The sequence below is a fragment of the Nelumbo nucifera genome, chromosome 1 (assembly GCF_055504915.1).
Source record: "Nelumbo nucifera cultivar China Antique chromosome 1, China Antique-T2T, whole genome shotgun sequence".
Lineage (NCBI taxonomy): Eukaryota > Viridiplantae > Streptophyta > Magnoliopsida > Proteales > Nelumbonaceae > Nelumbo > Nelumbo nucifera.
This window is the reverse complement of record NC_142649.1, coordinates 192,853,350-192,872,601: the sequence shown is the minus strand read 5'-3', so window position 1 is coordinate 192,872,601 and position 19,252 is coordinate 192,853,350. Positions and strand designations below refer to the sequence as shown.

General features: G+C 34.7%; 2 protein-coding genes across 6 annotated transcripts; one reads left to right on the top strand and one right to left on the bottom strand.

Annotated features, from left to right (window-relative positions):
- The first annotated feature begins 2,824 nt into the window (after positions 1–2,824).
- OZS1 (C4-dicarboxylate transporter/malic acid transport protein) lies at positions 2,825–5,362 on the top strand. Its single transcript, XM_010279134.2, has 3 exons — positions 2,825–3,441; positions 3,951–4,756; positions 4,865–5,362. The coding sequence occupies exons 1-3, from the start codon at positions 2,875–2,877 to the stop codon at positions 5,247–5,249; spliced, it is 1,758 nt and encodes a 585-aa protein (XP_010277436.2). The 5' UTR covers positions 2,825–2,874; the 3' UTR covers positions 5,250–5,362.
- A 252-nt stretch (positions 5,363–5,614) lies between these two features.
- On the bottom strand, positions 5,615–17,319 carry LOC104611874 (Cell cycle regulated microtubule associated protein). Of its 5 annotated transcripts, none has more exons than XR_016080855.1 (18): positions 17,020–17,319; positions 16,041–16,196; positions 15,122–15,199; positions 14,538–14,703; positions 14,133–14,241; positions 11,703–11,753; positions 11,440–11,549; positions 11,255–11,333; positions 11,112–11,174; positions 10,939–11,022; positions 10,653–10,711; positions 10,105–10,180; positions 9,950–10,015; positions 9,778–9,840; positions 9,479–9,573; positions 9,347–9,391; positions 9,099–9,205; positions 5,615–6,129 (listed from the first exon to the last, which is right to left on the bottom strand). XR_016080855.1 is itself a non-coding variant. In XM_088895724.1 (18 exons), exons 1-17 carry the CDS (start codon positions 17,183–17,185, stop codon positions 9,141–9,143), a joined length of 1,521 nt encoding a protein of 506 aa, XP_088751850.1. In that variant the 5' UTR covers positions 17,186–17,319; the 3' UTR covers positions 5,615–6,129; positions 9,099–9,140. The 5 variants fall into 5 exon arrangements, 3 of the variants coding, with proteins under 3 accessions (XP_088751850.1, XP_010277432.1, XP_088751849.1); XR_016080856.1 differs by having other exon boundaries at positions 9,347–9,381; positions 9,496–9,573; XM_088895724.1 differs by having other exon boundaries at positions 9,347–9,381.
- Positions 17,320–19,252: the final 1,933 nt, after the last annotated feature.

Sequence of the window (19,252 nt, the reverse complement as noted above, 5' to 3'; positions counted from 1 at the left end):
ATAAATTAATAATTTCAATAACAAAAAAATTTATACTTTTAAAATATACCAAAAAAATAATGTTTTCATCTAGGTGGTAGTAAGAAATTAAACCATTTTGAGTCAAATGGGTCAATCCATGTTCCCACAATTAAATAATAAAATTCAAAAATAGATAAATTACAAAAATATAGAAATTAAAAAATTCGGGGACACTTTTATCATAATATATTCAACATATTAAACAATAATAAGTATGATAAATAAGAAATGTTTTAATTAATGATGGAAATGGATTATAAAATTTAAAACCAATTGAAATAAAACTATTTTTCATACTCTCTCTCATTAAATCTCATATTTAAGGTATATTCTCTTATTAAATCATATATTTAAGATCTCATCATTAAATTCTACTAATTAAATCTACAGTATTAATTTTAATAGCATAAAAATAAATATTTTAAAAAATAATTTGAAAACAAAACCATTTTCTTCCCTCTTGGTGGTGGATATGTAATTTAACCATTTGGGCCAATGGGTTAACTAATAATGCCATCATTAAATAGTAAATAAAAAACAAATAAAATATCAAAATACAAAAAAGAAAAAAGAATTGGGTATATCTCTAAATTATATATTCATTATACTAAACAAAAATAATTATTATATGTAAGAAGTAAGTTTATTAATGATGAAAATGAAATGTCAAATCTAAAATCAACCCAGAAATGAAATGATGGCATAATAAAATAAGAAAATATTTAGAAATTAAAAATACAAAGAATCACAAAAATAAAGAAAAATTAGAAAAAAATTGGAGCACCTTTTTGTTGTTATATATTTATAAAAAAAGATATATTGGGTGAATTTCTAATATTATACATTCATTATATTGACAAAAAATAAGTATTATACCTAAAAATGATTTTATCAATGATGGAAATGTAATACATAATTTAGTGTTGACCAAGAAATCAAACTATTTTTCTTTTTAGGTGGTATGTTAGTGGTTTGGGTCAAATAGATTAATCGATGACATGATAGTTAAATAATAAATCTTTAAAAAGAAAAAAAAAGTGTAAGTAATCAAAAGAACAGATAAAAAGTTATATCTTAATTATGTCAAACATAAATTAAGTGTCACTCGAAAGCAAAGCTACTTTTTCTTATCTACATGGTGCGTCAATGATTCAACTTTTCAAAGATACTCATGATGTCGTAGTTGAACAAAAAACTATTAAAAAAAAAGATAGAACACAAAATGAAAAAAAAGTACAAAATTTTGAGAACATTTCTAGTGTTCTATATTCATCATATTAAATAAAAATATTTGTCAAAATAAAAATTCATATTATAATTAAATAATAAAATTCAAAAATATATAAAATTAAAAGAATATAGAAATTAAAGAAAAAATTGGGAACATTTTTAACATCATATGTTTGACATATTAAACAATAATAAGTATTATAAATAAGAAATTTTTATCAATATGGAAATGGAATGTAAAATTTAAAACAAATTAGAAATAAAACTATTTTCCTATATATTCTCTCATTAGATCCTATATTTAAGATATATTTTAAAATGATGAAAATAATGTCATATATTTAATATATTTAAGATATATTAATAATGAAAATGGAATGCCAAATTTACAATCAACCTAGAGATGAAATGATGTTATAGTCAAATAATAAAATTTTTTAAAGTAGAAAATACAAAGAATCACAAAAAATATAGAAAATTTTGGGCACATACCTAATGTTATATTTGTACAAAAATAAAATATTGGGTGCATCTCTAATATTATGCATTCAATATATTGAACAAAAATAAGTAGTTTTTAGTAAAATAAAAAAAATAAGTATTAAGTATAAGAGATTGTCAATGATGGAAATGTAATACAAAATTTAATGTAATCCTAGAAATCGATCATTTTCATTTTTGGGTGGTGGGTTAGTGGTTTGGGTCAAAATAATCAATCAATGATATGATAGTTCAATAACAAATTTTTAAAAAAGATAAAAAAGTACAAGTAATCAAAAGAATATATAAAAAATTATATATTAATTATGTGATAAGTAAAAATTCAGTGTAATAAGTAAAAATTATTTATATAATGTAGATAAAATATATAATTTAAAATTGATTTGAAAGCAAAGCTATTTTATTATCTAGATGGTGGGTCAACGATCCAACTTTTTAAGGAAAATCATGATGTCATAATTGAATAATAAATATTTAAAAAAAGATAGAACACAAAAAATGAAAAAGTATAAAATTTTGTCAAAAACATTTGAGAATATTTCTAATGTATATATTCGTCATATTAAATAAAATAATTGTTAAAATAAAAATTATTTCTATTTATGACAAATGGAATACCAAATTTAATAATAATAATAGTAATAATAATAATAATAATAATTGTTATTGTAATTTAAAATTACCACATGCAATACATGCACGCATTACTATAAATATTTAAATTTATTTTTAATCATATTGTTACTTTTGTTAATTTTCAATTTCTATCTGTAAAATTCAAATAATTAATATGAAGGAAAATATCTCACGTGCTTAATTACTAGTATGTAAAAAAAAAAAAAAGTATCATCAAACTGCACCCGTGAAATTCAAGTTGGGTTCAACCCAAGAACTAATACAACAACTTCTAGCCTTGTACACCACAAACATTTCAACTTGTTCACGAGATGCTCCTCAAACAGACCCTCCTTTACAGAAAAGAAATAAGTCTAACAACCAACCAACCAACCAACCCCCCCCCCCCCCCCCAAAAGAAGCAAATCTTCCTTCTCGTGATTCTTTTTCTATGGAAAATACAGAAAGAAACACACACACAAACACGGGAATAAATATCACATATACATGCAGCTATATAAGAGACTAAGAAACTTTTGTCTTCTTTTCCTTCGTGTTAGTAAGAAGAAAAAAATGGCCAAGAGATCAAGTTCTCCGAGCTCTTATAATGGGGACCGTGTCATAGATGTTCATCAAGTATTTCCTGAAGAAAAACAAGAAGGTAATGAGGAAACTACAAGGATAGGCCACAAGGTCGGGAAGCGATTAAACCAGCCCATTAAATTCCGGGAGCCATGGAGGCCTCAGAAGAGTTTCAGTCGACAGGTCTCGCTAGAGACGGGGTTCGCTGCGCTTAAGGATGATAGGCGGGTGCTTGCAAGGAGTGGTCGAAGCTTTGGAGGTTTCGCTTCAGATACTAGAGTTGGTGGGGATGGAAAGAAAGGAGACTTCAATATCTTCAGGACAAAATCAGCTATTCACAAGCAAAATTCGATGTTGCCTTTGAGAAAAGAAGGTGAGACGGATTTTCAGAAGCCTGACATATCAGTAGACCTTGATGAGTCTGTAAACAGAAGCGTTCCTGCGGGGAGATATTTTGCTGCCCTGAGAGGACCTGAACTCGACCAAGTCAAGGTAAGTGAACGACATTAGTGTATCTTCTTTGCATAAAAGATCAAACTCTCTGTAGCTCCCTCACTCCTGGTCTTCTTTTAGCTAATGTTTTATATCTTAAAATTGGTGATGGTATAAACATGGAATTGGTTAGAGTCCATGGATCAAATGGTTATGATTAAAATTGGTGATGGTATAAACATGAAATTTGTTAGAGTCCATGGATCAGATGGTTATGATTATTCAATCAGGCTTATTCTTTCTCCTGATTGCCTTAGGCCCACCAGACCCAGCAGATGTGGGTCCTGAAACATCTGTTTGAATTTTGAAACAAAGATTCTTCTCATGTCTTTTAATCCCTCACTCCAGTTGTTGGTTTAGCTGAAACTCTGTGACTTGGATTTGTGTTTTTTTTCCTGGAACCAGTGAGCCCTTTAAAACTAGAGAATTTCTAATTAGTATGGAACAGTAAAACCTTACAATAATCAGATTGGCAACCATGGTAGCAACTGAAAGCAATCTTTGTGCAGGACTATGAAGACATTCTCCTCCCCAAAGATGAGAAATGGCCTTTCCTCCTCCGGTTCCCAATCGGCTGTTTCGGTATCTGTCTTGGCCTGAGCAGTCAAGCAATCCTGTGGCGCAACCTGGCAACAAGCCCAGCTACAAAATTCCTGCACATTACTCCACTCATCAACCTCTTCCTCTGGCTCCTGGCCCTTGCTGCCCTCCTCTCTGTCTCCATCACATATGCGCTCAAGTGCGCATTCTACTTTGAAGCTGTCCGGAGGGAATACTTCCACCCAGTCCGTATCAATTTCTTCTTCGCCCCTTGGATTGTATGCATGTTTCTTGCCATTGGTGCACCACCCAGATTAGCACCTGGACGACTGCACCCCGCCATATGGTGTGCCTTCATGGCACCCATATTCCTTCTCGAACTCAAGATCTATGGCCAGTGGCTATCAGGAGGCAAGAGGCGTCTCTGCAAAGTAGCAAATCCATCTTCACATCTATCAGTGGTCGGGAACTTCGTTGGTGCAATCTTGGCCTCCAAGGTTGGGTGGCAGGAACCTGCTAAGTTCTTGTGGGCTGTAGGCTTCTCACATTACCTTGTGGTTTTTGTGACATTGTATCAGAGGTTGCCAACAAGCGAGGCATTGCCCAAGGAACTACACCCAGTTTATTCCATGTTTATAGCAGCTCCTTCAGCAGCAAGCATCGCATGGGAGACTATATATGGTGAGTTTGATGGATTGTCAAGGACTTGCTACTTCATTGCATTATTTCTCTATGTTTCTCTTGTGGTACGGCTCAATTTCTTCTGGGGTTTCAGGTAAGCTGCTGCTTTTTTTTTTCCTTTTCTTTTCCCATTTAAGGGTTCCATCTCTACTTATTTGAGGATAGAAAATATGCCTAATTAACTTACTGTTAAAATTTTCAGGTTTTCGGTGGCTTGGTGGTCTTATACCTTCCCCATGACAACCGCATCATTGGCAACTATCAAGTATGCAGAGCAGGTTCCCGGTCTCCTGAGTAAGGGCCTTGCACTTACTCTATCATTCATGTCTTCAACAATGGTGTCTGTGCTGTTCATCTCCACTCTTCTTCATGCCTTTGTTTGGCACTCTTTATTTCCCAATGACCTTGCCATCGCCATAACAAAGAAGAGGAATTACACTGGTAAAGCTTATGGAAAAGAGAAGAAGCCCTCCAAAAGGGCCTACGACATAAGGCGCTGGACCAAGCAGAGTCCTCTATCCTTGGTTTCTTCAATCACCAAGCAGAAGGTGGCAAACAAAGATTTCAATGGAGAGGCAAAAGTCTAGGACAAAATTACATTATGATGGAGTATGTTCTGTGTGTGATTGTATTGAGAGGACAAAGTCATGTAATACTTGTCATGATTCATGAATATGGGTTTCATGTATATTCCGCCAAATTTTGAGCCATAAACTGATAGTCTAACACACATAATTCTACTGGACACCCCTTTTATTAAGAATGGTAGGTTCCTTCTTTTTAACCAAAGATGTGGAACTCATTGTTTGAAGGATTGCACAAGCATGGTTGATTACTCCCCCAAGTCATCCTTGCTGTGAAGGGTGCAACTGGGCACGCATGATAAGGTTTTATAATTTGATATTCAAGTGTAGTTCTTGAGTTTTATAAATTATCAGTTCAGATATTCTGGTAAAAGACTGCAATTTAAGACCTTTGTTGATATTGAAAACTTCATGATACAGAAAGATGAGCTATACATCAAGGGTTACCATTACATGTGGTTTCTCTGACATTTTACAGTTATGTTGTAAGATACGTTAAAAGAAAAGAAAAAAAATACTGTGGTTCAAAGACTTGAGGCCATGTCAGCTGTACAAATCTAGCCCTTTTCATTTTATTGATTTCTGAATGAACAATGCCTCTAGTATTTCCTTCTTGAACTATGGAAAGAAATTACTGAGGAGATTCTGCACCTGTATGAAACTTGGGAAGTCAGGAGAACAAAAATTCAATGTGAAGCCCAGTTAAATTAAAAACCATCAAGGCCCCTATAACAGACAACAGGAAAACCTCCACATTGTTAAAACCAGGAACACGTCAATATCCACTGGTATGCATGGAAAAAGCTTAAACTCTGAAACCTGGTCTGTTGCAGGATATCATTTAAGAAAGTGTCTTCTTTACCCTCACCGGATGCCCAAACTCCTGTGACAATTCCGAGGCCAAGCACTAATTCAGGATCAACAATAACATCATTGAAAGGGAAAGGGGACTATCAACTTAGTTTATTTATTTATTTTGATAAATTATCAACTAAGTTTATTTTCCCATAAATATTAAATTCAAACATGGTTACTACTGCATACATATAAAATCATGGATCAAATCAAAACAGATTGTCATGTTCTGGAGGAACACAAATATACATCATTGTTGAACCATTGACCCATTATTGACTTGGCCAGTCAGACCAGTAACCTGGTTATAAACTTGGTTGAAGTCAATTTCTATTATTAGTTATTACAATCCAGACAGTTGAACCATTGAATCATATGATCTGCTCAACACAGTTTTGGCATTATTTTAATTTTTTCATGTTTTTATAGTGATGACATAATGGATTGATCCATTGACCTGGACAGCTGACTGCTGAGTTGTTGAACCAGAGGGAAAGGCAGTAACCTCCAGACCAGGTTTTGTACTGGTATAAATACATGCATAGGGTCTGAGTTGTTCTTTTGTCCACCGGCGTTGGATCCCCACGTATTCTTTCTGGGGTATGTCCCTAAATATTTGGTGTGCATGCTCTCTATCTTTCCATCCAAGACATTTTGGTGGTTGATACAAAAAATAGCCCCCGACATTCACAATATTTACAACTCAAATTTGTGTTAGTGTCAAGTCATACCAAGGAAACAGAAAACAGTATGTACAGATATCTTTAGCAAATGCCGCTGCTTTTTCAACATTTATGTTCCCGATTAGTCATAAACAACTGATGGTGTCAAATCATTGTTAGGAATCACTAATCAAAAAACCAGTGATAGGAATTTAAATGTGTTAACAAATTATCATACTGTTTTCAGTAGTTGACAAAGTTCACTAAATGTTGGAAACGATGAGAAATTATCATCATTTACCATCATAATGCCTGGAATGCTTCTAGGTCCCTACATGCCTGACTCCTTTCCACATATTTCCTTCACAATCAATGATATTGTACATTATTTCTTTCGGGCTGCCAAGATGGACAAAGCACCATTATCAACTAATTAAACTATGGCCACAAGCCTTACATTGTACATCTTATTTATCTCTTAAAACTATCTATGCCTTTTCTTAGGGTGAAAAGGGTAGGTTTAGGCACAGTGGGACCAAATATGTGTATTTTACAAACAAGTTTTGAGAACATAGATAAATACATTACTATGATTTCCTATTTACAATATTGATAATCTGGTAATTCCCAGTATTAGTTAGTTTCTATTTACATTAGTAATGATTGCCTAGTGATATTGCAAGTTGCAACTGTTGAGAACATATGCCTCATCCAGGTTGTCCTGAAAATATTATGAATCAATCTCATAGAATGGATATCCAAAAGGATTTTGAGCATCGGTTGGCAGACAGACAAACAAACACTGTCATACGGGTAAGATTGCATTCATGAAAAAACTGGGTTGTCAAGTAAAATCTCTCTCCATGTAATATAAAACTGCACCTTAGATACATTCTTTTAATCACATACAAAAGTACAATAAAGAACAACTTATTTTTACCAACAAGCCACTTGAAGCCACCAAATGAAAAAAAAAAAAAAGAAGGAAAGAAAAAGAAGATTGATGCAAAGAAAGAAAACAAAATATGGGTACATACAAGTACCTGATTCAAGGTGTTTATATCATACTTTAATATTTAAGTATTTAACTTTTGAAGCAACGTGTCATTTCTTAACACTTGTTTCTTGCCAAACTTGGTTAAACTTTTAATATAGATTTTTATAGTATGATTTATTAGAACAAACCATTTTACATATCATATGGAAGTTAATGCTACAAAATATACTGTGGAAGTGTCTACACAGTATCCAGTGTTGTATTGGATACTATTATAACTGATATCCAGATACCACCTATGCACATACCTAGCACACTGGTACAAGATATCAATATATCAGGCTAATTAGCCACATAGTATGTCACTCTACTATTTTCATAGTTCTCCAAGATGATTGTTAAAATGTCACAGAATTAGCCAAACAGGTTCAAATTAGTAATCAAAATGTTACTTACAAACTTAGTAGCCACTATATTTGCCAACAATCTTGAGTATTAGAGTATATACTGTTTGTTCTTGAATTCTTTTGCATATATATCTATATCTAATCTGCCCAAGCAAAAATGATATTCAAACAATAAAGGAGCACGAAAAAACTTCTCAAGGTATTCAGGACGTGAAAACCCCTATGGACCATATCAAAGGAAATAAAATTAAAGAATATAAAATCATTTTCCTTTTGAGTTAGTAAGGTTTGTAGGTGATTGAAATATAGGCATGTGCTTAGGTTTTCTCTCCACCTCCAGATTTAGGAACAGACTTACTAATTATTTTCAGTGTAAGCATATTGAAATTAATTAAGACTAGAGACAACATAAATATTTGCAGGTGTATCATAATACCTACTAGTAGCACTAAAGGTGAAACCGTGAAAAAGAGAGTGAGGGAACTTCTGTTAGCAGATAATATACCGAACATAAAAGAGAAGTATGTTAAAAGAAAAAATATTATATGAAAACAACCAAGCATGAGAGATAATTGGGAGCTGCAACTGAAACTTAGATTAGTTGGAAAGTCTATCAAATTCATTGTTCACTAGAATGGAGTAAAACACTTATCAACATAAAAGTAATTATTGAATCACCTGCAACCATACAATCTTTGTAAACATATATTTCTTTTACTTCTTTGGACAAGGATCTCAAAGATCTTAATTATGTTGTACCATGAAATCCCTCAATACAAGGAGCAAACCACAACATTCTTCTTTCCTTTAGCCAATAAACCAGAAGGGTTCATTGAAATTAAATCCATGCAAGAGATCTGTTGATACTTGATACAACACGCATACAAGAGGAAAAAAATCTCAGTTCTCTATATTGACAGGATTGGTATACCTGCTCATGTTGAATTGAAGTCCAATTTCAGATATCTCCCTGCTAGCTCCAAACTGAATCTGCTTTCCCACCAACCACTGTGATTTCTCTTTGCTTACATGTGACACCTACAAATTGGTATTTGAAAGAATGAAACAAGTTGACCAGGGATAAAAGACAAAGCAGGAAAACTTGTTTTAAGAAACCCAAAAGACTATAAAAAGTGACATACATATTGACAACTTATGGGAACTGTTACACTAGCTTACCCCATATTCTTTCTGGAAAGATTCCAGCCTGTTCTCTTTTGAGCCCTTACATCAAATAACAGGCATTCATGTAAATATGATGTAAAAATATGAAAATTCATAGTGATTATGCATTTACAGAATCCACTGAACTGTTTATTAACGAAAACCTTGGTTGGTAATGAAGTAAACTGAGGTAACTTCTGCTGCGCTACAGTATTCTGTTGCAACTCAGATGCCAGGGACAGCTTAATTCATGCCAATAAAAGGACAAGTCAGCCAAAACATATGCAGGATGGACATCCACAAATGATTCCAAGGCAAACAAGCCACAAATTCAGGTTGCTACAATTCAATTTACAATACCAAAAAAGTGCTTACTATTTGTATGAGGTAAGGTATAATAAAAACAATGATAGCAGCAGATTTGAATTTTACAGTTTAAATCCCACCTTACTAAATAGTTCAATTGGGGGATGATGCTGAAACCTCTTGGTGGTTGAAAAATTGAATTCCTGTAAAGAAGTGAAAATTGTAATATGAATGAAAAAAGAGAACATCTCTATATATTCCAATGAAAAATGAATAACACAATAAGAATCAAATATGCATTCCTCAGATTACCATGGGTACTGTAGCCTCCCTCTTATTATTCCTAAAGATACCCATTTCTCCTTTACTTGAAAATATCTGTGTTCAAATATAATATTAATTTCAGATTGGTGACCATTAGCATTATATATCAGAAAATAAGGTTCAGATACTACTTTTGATCCTACCTTCTTATTAAGAGGTCGAGCTTTAAAATTGATCATCAATTCATGTTCCTCTTTGGGGGCACCCACAGGAACCGGTCTGGCAACATCAACAGAACTGGCAAGTTTAGTGCATGAATTAAATGGCAATACAAAAAGATACTTGGTCTTTTCAAATTAACCAAGCTTTATATCTTCAAATTCTAATACCAATAAAGGAATTAATAACTAATTACAAAAACATAAGGAAATATGAGTTATATCCATATCAGCAATGACCTCTTTCCACTAAAGGAAGAATGATATCTCACTAACTTCAACAACCAGACTATATAGTAAAATTTTTGTTAAAGGATTTAACAATTGGACTTTAAATACAAAAATAAACTTTATATCTTCAGACAAAGGCCTTCAAGAGCCAGTAGAGAAAGTAACTTAGACATTGTGTATTCTGCCACTATGAAAGATACAGAGAAATCATTCATGAACATGATCATTATTGGATGACACTGGACAGCATATTTCACTATTTAATGTTGAGGTGCAAAAAGATAAGAATCAGATTCTCCTACCTTTTAGAGTCAGTGGTGTCATTTTGCATGATGGAACAAGTGTTAAGCTTATGCAACACCTACAGTGAAAAACCTATTAGCTTCCAACAATCAGGAGGAACTGTATTAATAGACAGTGGAAATTGTAATAAAGCATTTTATTGTTTTAAAGTGACCATTATTTACTCATATATTTTAAAGTATCCAATTGAAAGGAAAACAAAAAAACAAAAGTACTCTACATGACATAAGAATATTCTATCCATACATTGACTAATGTTCTATAAAAATAAATCCAGTGCTCTACCTGAGTAGATTTGTTGAAAGGAAGTGAGGATGAAGCAGCAGAAGAAAATCGAGCTGCCCTTTCTGATGTCTTTAAATGAAACTCCTAAAAGAAACGTGTCAATGGGAAAAAGTTAGAAACTCAGGTAAAATAAAGAAATTAAGAAACAAATTTCAACTATCTATCTCAATTACTTGAAACTCAGGTAAATGTGGCATGCTCTTTTGATGGGACAATAAGGAAGGAGCCTCAAGAATCTGCAATGACCAAAAAGAAAATATATCACAAAAAAGTCTTAAAAACCCAGAAAATCTCAGCATGCTCATTAAGCACCAACCTTTCTGTTCAAAGGGCGTGCTTTAAATGTATGTTCCATTGGCTTCACATTTTCTCCCAACATTGTACTGTTTTTGCGCCTGAAATGTAAATAGGAAAGCAAGTTCCAAGCATTTGTTAAAAAAGTCATGTTTTGCACACCAAGTCAATGTTAAAAAAAAAAAGAAAAAAAAAAAAGAAAAATACCTTATCCTTTGTGCCCTCTGAGCTGTTTCAAGCTCAGGCTCTCGTGGAATAGTGAGCTTCAGTCTACCATGTGTCACATTGCAATCAGAAAGCCCATCCTGGATGACAGACTATCCAGAAATTTGTCAAATAAAAAACATTAACTGAACTATAAACACTTTAATGCAGCAAGATACCCTGAAGTACAAACTGTAGAAAATGCAAGACATGGAAGTATATGGATCAAACATTTAAAATACTTTTTGTAGGGACAGATTACTCACCTTTTTAGGTGCTTTGTGTATTAAATTAGTTTGCTGCTTGATTTCAGTGATCTGCTTTGCAAAATAAATAGCTGATTATAACATACTCCTACAGTAAAGCACCAATCCATCCTATGCAACATGCAAATATATATTCTTGATAAATGACGTGCAATTGGAAAAGAACCTTAAAAGCATGAAATATGGTGTAGACCTTTGGCTTTAACAGGAACCATAGAGAATCTGAAATTCCTAGTGTGTCTTCCAATAAAAAAAAAAAAAAAAAAAACTACTGTATCTGAGTTGTTAGGCTTGTTGAGTTCAATGTGTATGGGAGTAGGTGGCTTGGACTCTAGGGTTTGGGGCCTTAATCCTGATGGATTGTTTTCTTCTAAATCTTTCTTCAATTCTTTGGTAGCCACCTCCCCTTCTCCTTCTTTCCTAGTAAAGGAAGCTTGGTGCTTTCCCATTCCCCCAAAAATCAGTGCTTTCTGTTGGGAAGTGTTTCTTGGTCGTATTAATACCTTTGACTTGCTTCAAAGAAAAAGACCAACTTGGTGTTTGTCCTCCAGCTGGTCTGTACTATGTAAGTTAAGTGGTGAGACTACCTTTCATCTCCTAATCTTTTGTCCTCTTGTTAGCTTTATTTGGAATTGATTTTATTCCTTTTTGGATGTAGATGGTCTTCTCCTGGCAAGCTGGAAAGATTTTTTAGCCCTTCTGTTTTTAGCTGCACTAAAAGGAGGGGCAGGATCTTGGGGAGATGTACTAGAGCAGTGGTGCTATAGACAGTTTGGGAGGAAAGAAACTCAAGAATATTTGAAGAAAGAGAAAGAATCAAGGAAGCCTTGGTAGAAATCATAACTCTAAGAATGGCACACTGGGCAAAAAGTTTGAAACTTTTTTCAGATTTTAAGGTTGAAGACTTTTATAGGGCCTAGGATGTTATTGCTGCCTCATCGTCTAGAAGACAGAAACCTGTTGAGAAGTGACCCCCAATATGTGGCTGGAAGAAACTGAATTTTTTATGGGAGTTGTCTGGGTAATCCAGGTCCCTCAGGCATAGGGGGGGTCATTAGGGATGAGGAAGGAAACATCATAGCCTTATACTCGGGACCTTCTGAACAAAGTGATGTCAAGAGCAAAACTATTGGCTGCAGTATATGGGATTGAGAAGGCAAAAGAGCTGGGTATTGATAGACTAATCATTGAGGGTGACTCAATGTTGTGAAATGGCTGAAGGAAGGGGAGGGGATGGCATGGCATTTGAGGAATGAATTCAGGCGACTTAAATGGCTATCAAAGGACATGACAATCCAAGTTAAGTGGGTGAGGAGAACTGCCAACAGCTTGGAAGATGGTCTAGCTAAGCAAGGGGTACAAAGAACTCATATGTATTGGGCTCAATTGTAATTACTGGGTTGGGTCAGCTTTTCTATAGCTGTGTTCTTTCTTTTTTTTCACAACCTCTTGTATCCATGCTTTCTTTTTATTAATGAAATCATTTCTGTGTTTCTGATAAAAAAAGGTGTGGATAAAAGAAAAAATTAAGTATTCATAAGTGATGTAATATTTGGTGTATGCCACAAGTGGCATTTTGGTCTTTTTCTTCCTCTTTTAAGTTGTACGGTCGCCCTAGTATATATAAGAAAAATACTGGCGCCACCGGTATGAGTTTGAGTTTTCTCTCAATCTCTTTCTCTCTTCTCCCCTTCTCTTCTCCTTCTCTCCTCTTCGCCCACTGCTCTACTGATTGGAACAAGAAGCCAGTACAAAAAAGCTCTTTACCAATCTTCAACTCTCATAAGGTCTAAATTAGAAAATAAGCATATACAAAATCTTCTGTCTATCTTAAACTAACCCTTAATGTTCCAAGAGAAATGCAAGTATGCAGCATAGTTCCAATTAGTCAAAAACATGTCTAAATCTAGAATTATATAATCATCTGCAAATTAAGCAACATTATAACAAGGTTTGGTGAGTGATTGGAAGTCGTATGCCAGAAAATCAGGTTATTTTCCTTAGAACTTAATGTAAAAAATCAGCATCTAAAATGTTGTTAAAACTATAAAATTTTACAATGAATTCATCTCTTGAAACTATAAAATGATTTTACTTGTATTTATGAATCCATTTCAGATGATGAACTTGTGATCGAAAATGCAAATAAAAATTAAATGAATATTTCCAGCTTCATACATAAAAGATCTCAAGAATCTAGACTTTCATGCATCGCAACATCTGTGCCTCTGTCTTTAATAACTGAAAAGTGAGATTCTTAAAAAAAGAAAAAAAAAAACAAAAATAATAATCCAATCCATATAAAGATGCAGCATAAGAAAAATCAGCCATTAAACGAAAATTAAGTCATGTTTGAGAAAGAAAGAGAAAAGATGGAGTAACAACAACAACAACAACCAATCAGAGGTGGACATATAAAGAGTAGCCTACCTTGTTTAAATGACCTCCCTCAAGTTTTTGTCTTTTTGCAGCTTGACTTTCAATCACAGAATAATTCTCTAAGCTTTTATCACTATATTTAACCATAGGCTTTGAAGACCTAAAAACAAAGGAATGAAAGAAAGAAAGTAACAAAATGAGATGAAGAAACAGGCTTTGAGGCAAGAATATTGGGGGAAAATATCATCCATCTTCAAAGCAAAGATTTCAAAATATTGAGGAGACTCAGAAAGCACAATGACCTTCATAAGACTCCTTGTATAAATGCAAGACTAACCAATTACTGCAGAAAGTTAGAATTGAAAAACTAACTCAACAGATCTAGTCAGCTCAAATGCTAAAATATGAGTTATGGGTAATTACGATGCACTCAATGAATTAAAAAGAAACAGAAACCTTTTCAAAAATCGGCTACCACCAACTTCTCGTGGTTGATTTTGCTTGGCCAGATGACTTGCTGTAGGTTTCATCAAAGTTGAGGCCCTGGGTAAGGCAGTCTTGAGAGGAGGTTTCGTTTTTGCTTTTGAAATATCTTTAGCCATGTGATCAAAAAATGACAATCCTACAAAGAAAAGAATGTGGACCAAAAGCAACATGAATTTACTTATTCACATGCAGAGGGAAAAAGGACATGATAAATTTCTTAAAATATGGATGAGAACATTCTGACCATAAATGAGATATATCTCTTAAAAAGTAAAACCCAGACAAGAACGCTAAAAACATGCAATTCTAAAATTGGGTGTGCTATAGCAGAAATGCCTAGGGTGACAATTGATCTTATCATCATAATGAAGACCTTAATAATGAAATGAAGAATAAAAACAGCTCTCGTGCAAAAAATATTCTATCATAAATGTCATGTTATTATAAACAGAAAAACCTCATGCAAAATTAATCCCATCGAATCAAGGAATTGTGTGTGTGTGTGTGAGTGAGAGAGAGAGAGAGAGAGAGAGAGAGAGAACCCATGGTTAAACCTTGTTGTTCATCTTGAGCATTTTGTGAATCCCCAATTGGCAAGTTGATGACAACTCCCCTATTCATGCATTCATGATCTGGCAACGAAACATGGAAATATAAAACTACCAAGTAATTGAATTTAAACTTGGATAAAAATCATAGGTACATTCACCTTAGAAACAACCCCAGTAGTTTTTGGTTATAAAGTTTCCAAACCTTCAGGTGTATTCAAACTTACATTGTTACAGAGCAAAGGCTCATGAGCTAGCTGCATGAGTATCGTTGGGATCCCATAAACTTATTATTAAGTGGTTGAACTATGCTGTTATGCAAACACCAGCTTCACTATATAGCACTTCAATTAAATCCCTTAATCTTATGTTCTTTGCAAGTATACCAAAACTGCTGCTCTCTGAAGAAGAGGTTCTCTTCATTGTGACATGTGATCCCTACATATATACCATGAAGATGGAGGTAGACCATGCTTTCTCATCGAAGCAATGCACACTTCTTAACCTTTCTTCTCATCTTTTTATTGCTTTTTTTTTCAAACTTTTTTCAGGTGAGGTTAGTTATAATAGTTGGTTTTCAGTTGAACCTCCTCAAACTCAAATGACTTAACAAACTCTTAATCATTATCTCAAGACAGAAAAACAATATGGAAAGGTAGTAGAGTTATTTATAGATTTTACAAAATTCTCCATCGATAATAGAGCACATACCATAGCAAATAAACACAACACCACAATGGCAAATTCACTGAAACTACCACTTCAGTTATGGTTCAATAAGACAATGAGAGGACAATTTCCACAGGTGGAGTTCAATAAAAGGTATCTAGATTGAACTGGTTAAAAGTTGAAAAGTTTAAAGACAGTAATAACAATAGTAGTAATACATTTATCAAAAAAAAAACAATATTAACAGTATAAATACCTGTAGTATCTTCATTACATTCATAAAATTCTGAACCTGTACCAATATTTGAGCCACTAGTCACAGTATTTGTATTTCCCTCCAGCTTAGACTTTGGAGAGGTGTTTACATTCTCCGCAAGGATATCCTCAGTCAAATTCAACTTTGCTATAAAAGCTGAAACCAGAGAATGAGAGAATGAGAAAAAAAAATGTACAACAAACTAGGTGGAAAAAAATCTGAGCATCTGAAAGAGAAAACAAGAGAATTACTATGGATGGTACATCAGACATAACAAGATTACGAATGATGGTACATGGTATATTGAGACCATATGAGTGCTCAACTGGGCTTCGCTAGTCTCTTCCCAGGGGGGGGAGTATCTTTCCATGTTCTAAAGTTTCTGCTTAAGAAACCCAACAGCATGTACATTCGGCAGGTCTAACACACTAGTTTATGGAAAAGCAAGATGTATGTTTAGAATCAGACAATTTCCCGACCAGCTAGCTTAAATGAGCAGCTAGCTGAAACAAACGAGACTGATGAGCCCTAACTAGTGTATAAAACAAACACTGACTCAGAAATTAAAACAAAAGAAACAAGATTCCAATGATACTTATTTTTATATCCAATAAATTACAAAAACTAATAAAAAAAATTATTTTGAAGATAGCAGTAGTCTATGGCCAAGGAGGAATGGTGAGTTTTCTGTAGTTAGGCACAAATAAACTGCGTTCTCCAAGATTAGCTAAACTTCTCATCCAAAAGAAAAACCTTGCACGTAAGCAACTTATACGCGTTGAAGAAAATAGATAAACTTCGCATATAACACTCAAAATAATCGAATAGTAGCAAAAACAAACATTTAATAAAATCAAAGCGTCACGTTAACACATCATCAGAAGCACTCTAAACTATTCGAATAATGGTAGAAAAAAGAAAAGGAAAAACGAAGAAAAAACCACATTTGCAGAAAGAGAAAGAATGGAGAAAACATTACGAGATGGTGGATAACTCCCAGCAGTTTCGAACCACAGCTCTGCTTGCCGGGTCTCCTCAAGCGTTTCATCCCGACTAAAATCGAAGTACCGAGAAGCATCAAACTCGTAATCAAGATCGATTTCGACAACCACAAATTCAAGGATATCCTCCATTTCCTCGTCCATCTTTTCTCCCAATGCCAACCGGTGCGCAGACTCTCAGTTCAGGCGAAGAAACCACAGCAAGTAGCTATGTATTCCTTACTCTCTAAAATAACATCTTTTTCGGTCAGAAGATACTTCGGTGTTAGCTTCTGAAGCTCTGAAAGTTAATCTGATAGCCCTAAATCTGGTAAATGTAAAGTATTACTTCTCCAAGTGAACGGCGCAGATTTCGGTGAACGCAAAGCAGCATTGAAGGTGAGAAGAACGGTGACAGAGCGAGAGAAAGAGAGACAGACAGACAGAGAGAGGAAGTGAACTTAGATTTTTTTATATTTACAGATAAAAGCGCCCGATGTTACAACAATCCGAAAATTTGAATTGATGGTGACGATATTGGGGTATCCGAACGTCTCTCTTAAATTTCACTTGACGATTAAACCCTTATGTATTTCCTAGAATCCCGTATATTGCAGCCATCGCTTTTTTAAAAAAATTCAAACAGATGGAGGACGAGACCGTCATTTGGGTAAAGAGCAGGAGCTTGTTTGTCTTGTAGGGTAAGAGCCGTGTTTCGGGCACGGAGCTCTGTGTCGGGACGCGAAATTCTGCCGGATAAGTCTCGGAGATATCGGCGTTCACAAGCAGCGTCCCTGTTCCTTGACTTGTTTCTATGAAAATTGAAATGGCAGTTTCGTTCATGATTCATCTCCTTGACAGTTTTATTCGTTTTTTTTTTAGCAAGGGACAAAAACGGAAAAGGCCGGATGTGACGTGACCTATGAAACTGGGAAACAGGGAAACACGTAGGGATACAAGGAGATTTTGGTCATTCCAGCGTCGCTTCCTTGTCTATTAATGTAAGAAATGGCTTAGATTCTGTAAGGAATTTGCTGGTACTGGGTTTGGTAGGGCCAATGGGCCGGGGCCCATGGTGCTTTAACTGGAATTTATTGGATTCTCTGTTGTGGGTTTGTAAGTTGTAAGTGGGGGGGAGAGACAAAGAAGACAGCGTTGAGGCATGTTAACAGGAAAAGGGTAAATGGAGAAGGGTGGGAGTGGTTGCTTATTTGGGGGAAAACATAATAAATGAGGCATTTATATGTTTTATAGTTGGTAAAAAGAGTAAAAGAGGTAGAGAGCTTGGAAGGCCAATTCATTCATGGGATGCCTGCGCCTGTGCTTTCTCACCTAACTGGGCTAAATGCAAACTACATCAATCCTACTGGTCATGTTAATAGGGCATGGTTGATAGCAGCAAATAGCCCTTGGGTCCATTATTGTTACTGTCTGGCCTGTTGGAAATGCATAGTTTAGGTATAGTTCGTTTTCAGCAATTACTGTGTCTGTAGAGAGAGAGAGAGAATATACTAACATAAGTTGTAAGATCAATCAGTATATATATTTATAATATTATACATGGTTTTCAAAACCGGACCAGAAAAATCGGTAACCAGTCAGCCCCCAAGTTCGGTTTTATTAAAAATCGGAAATTGTTAAAAAACGTTGAAAAGGTCAGAAAATCGCTAACCCGAGCGATCGGACTGCTAAACCGTTCAACTCGGGCAGCGATTTGCAGGTTAGCATTTTTATTTTCAATGTTTTAAATAAAAACAAAAAATAAACAAAAAATAAAATTCCTTTTATATTCCAACCCAATTTGAATCCCTTACTCCCTTTGGCTTTAGGGTTAGAAGTTCTAACCCTTCCCGCCTAACCACCGAGGTCCGAGCAGTTCGTGGTGTCCCGACCTGCCGAGGTATCACATAGCCCACTTCTAGAAGTTAGTTAGTTGTCTCTAACCTTTTCGGGATCGCATCGCACATCAGCTAGCCTTATCCTTATTTTGCCCAGATCGGACGAACTCAATAAGCCCTATCAGCTCACACGAAGTCCATCTTTGGGTGAAAAACGAACTTCAGGTAACATAGGCTGGAGATCTCGAATATGTTTTGTGAGGCCTACGGCAGCTCGCCTATATAAAGGCATCACTTCCAACCTCACGAGGTACGTACAATTTAGCTCTCTAGCTCTCTTACCCACAGGCATTCAAGCTCGCTACTATACTCTTTGCTAACTTAAGCATCGGAG

What these genes read in the sequence shown, in the direction of transcription:
- OZS1 (XM_010279134.2), top strand. Translation starts at nt 2,875, where the DNA reads ATGCAGCTATATAAGAGACTAAGAAACTTTTGTCTTCTTTTCCTTCGT. An exon ending in CTGAACTCGACCAAGTCAAG is followed by an intron (nt 3,442 to 3,950) that starts GTAAGTGAACGA and finishes ATCTTTGTGCAG; the next exon opens with GACTATGAAGACATTCTCCT. An exon ending in AATTTCTTCTGGGGTTTCAG is followed by an intron (nt 4,757 to 4,864) that starts GTAAGCTGCTGC and finishes TAAAATTTTCAG; the next exon opens with GTTTTCGGTGGCTTGGTGGT.
- LOC104611874 (XM_010279130.2), bottom strand. Translation starts at nt 17,185, where the DNA reads ATGGACGAGGAAATGGAGGATATCCTTGAATTTGTGGTTGTCGAAATC. An exon ending in AGGGAGGTCATTTAAACAAG is followed by an intron (nt 11,754 to 14,132) that starts GTAGGCTACTCT and finishes TTTGCAAAGCAG; the next exon opens with ATCACTGAAATCAAGCAGCA. An exon ending in CAATTGAACTATTTAGTAAG is followed by an intron (nt 9,574 to 9,777) that starts GTGGGATTTAAA and finishes GCATGAATTAAG; the next exon opens with CTGTCCCTGGCATCTGAGTT.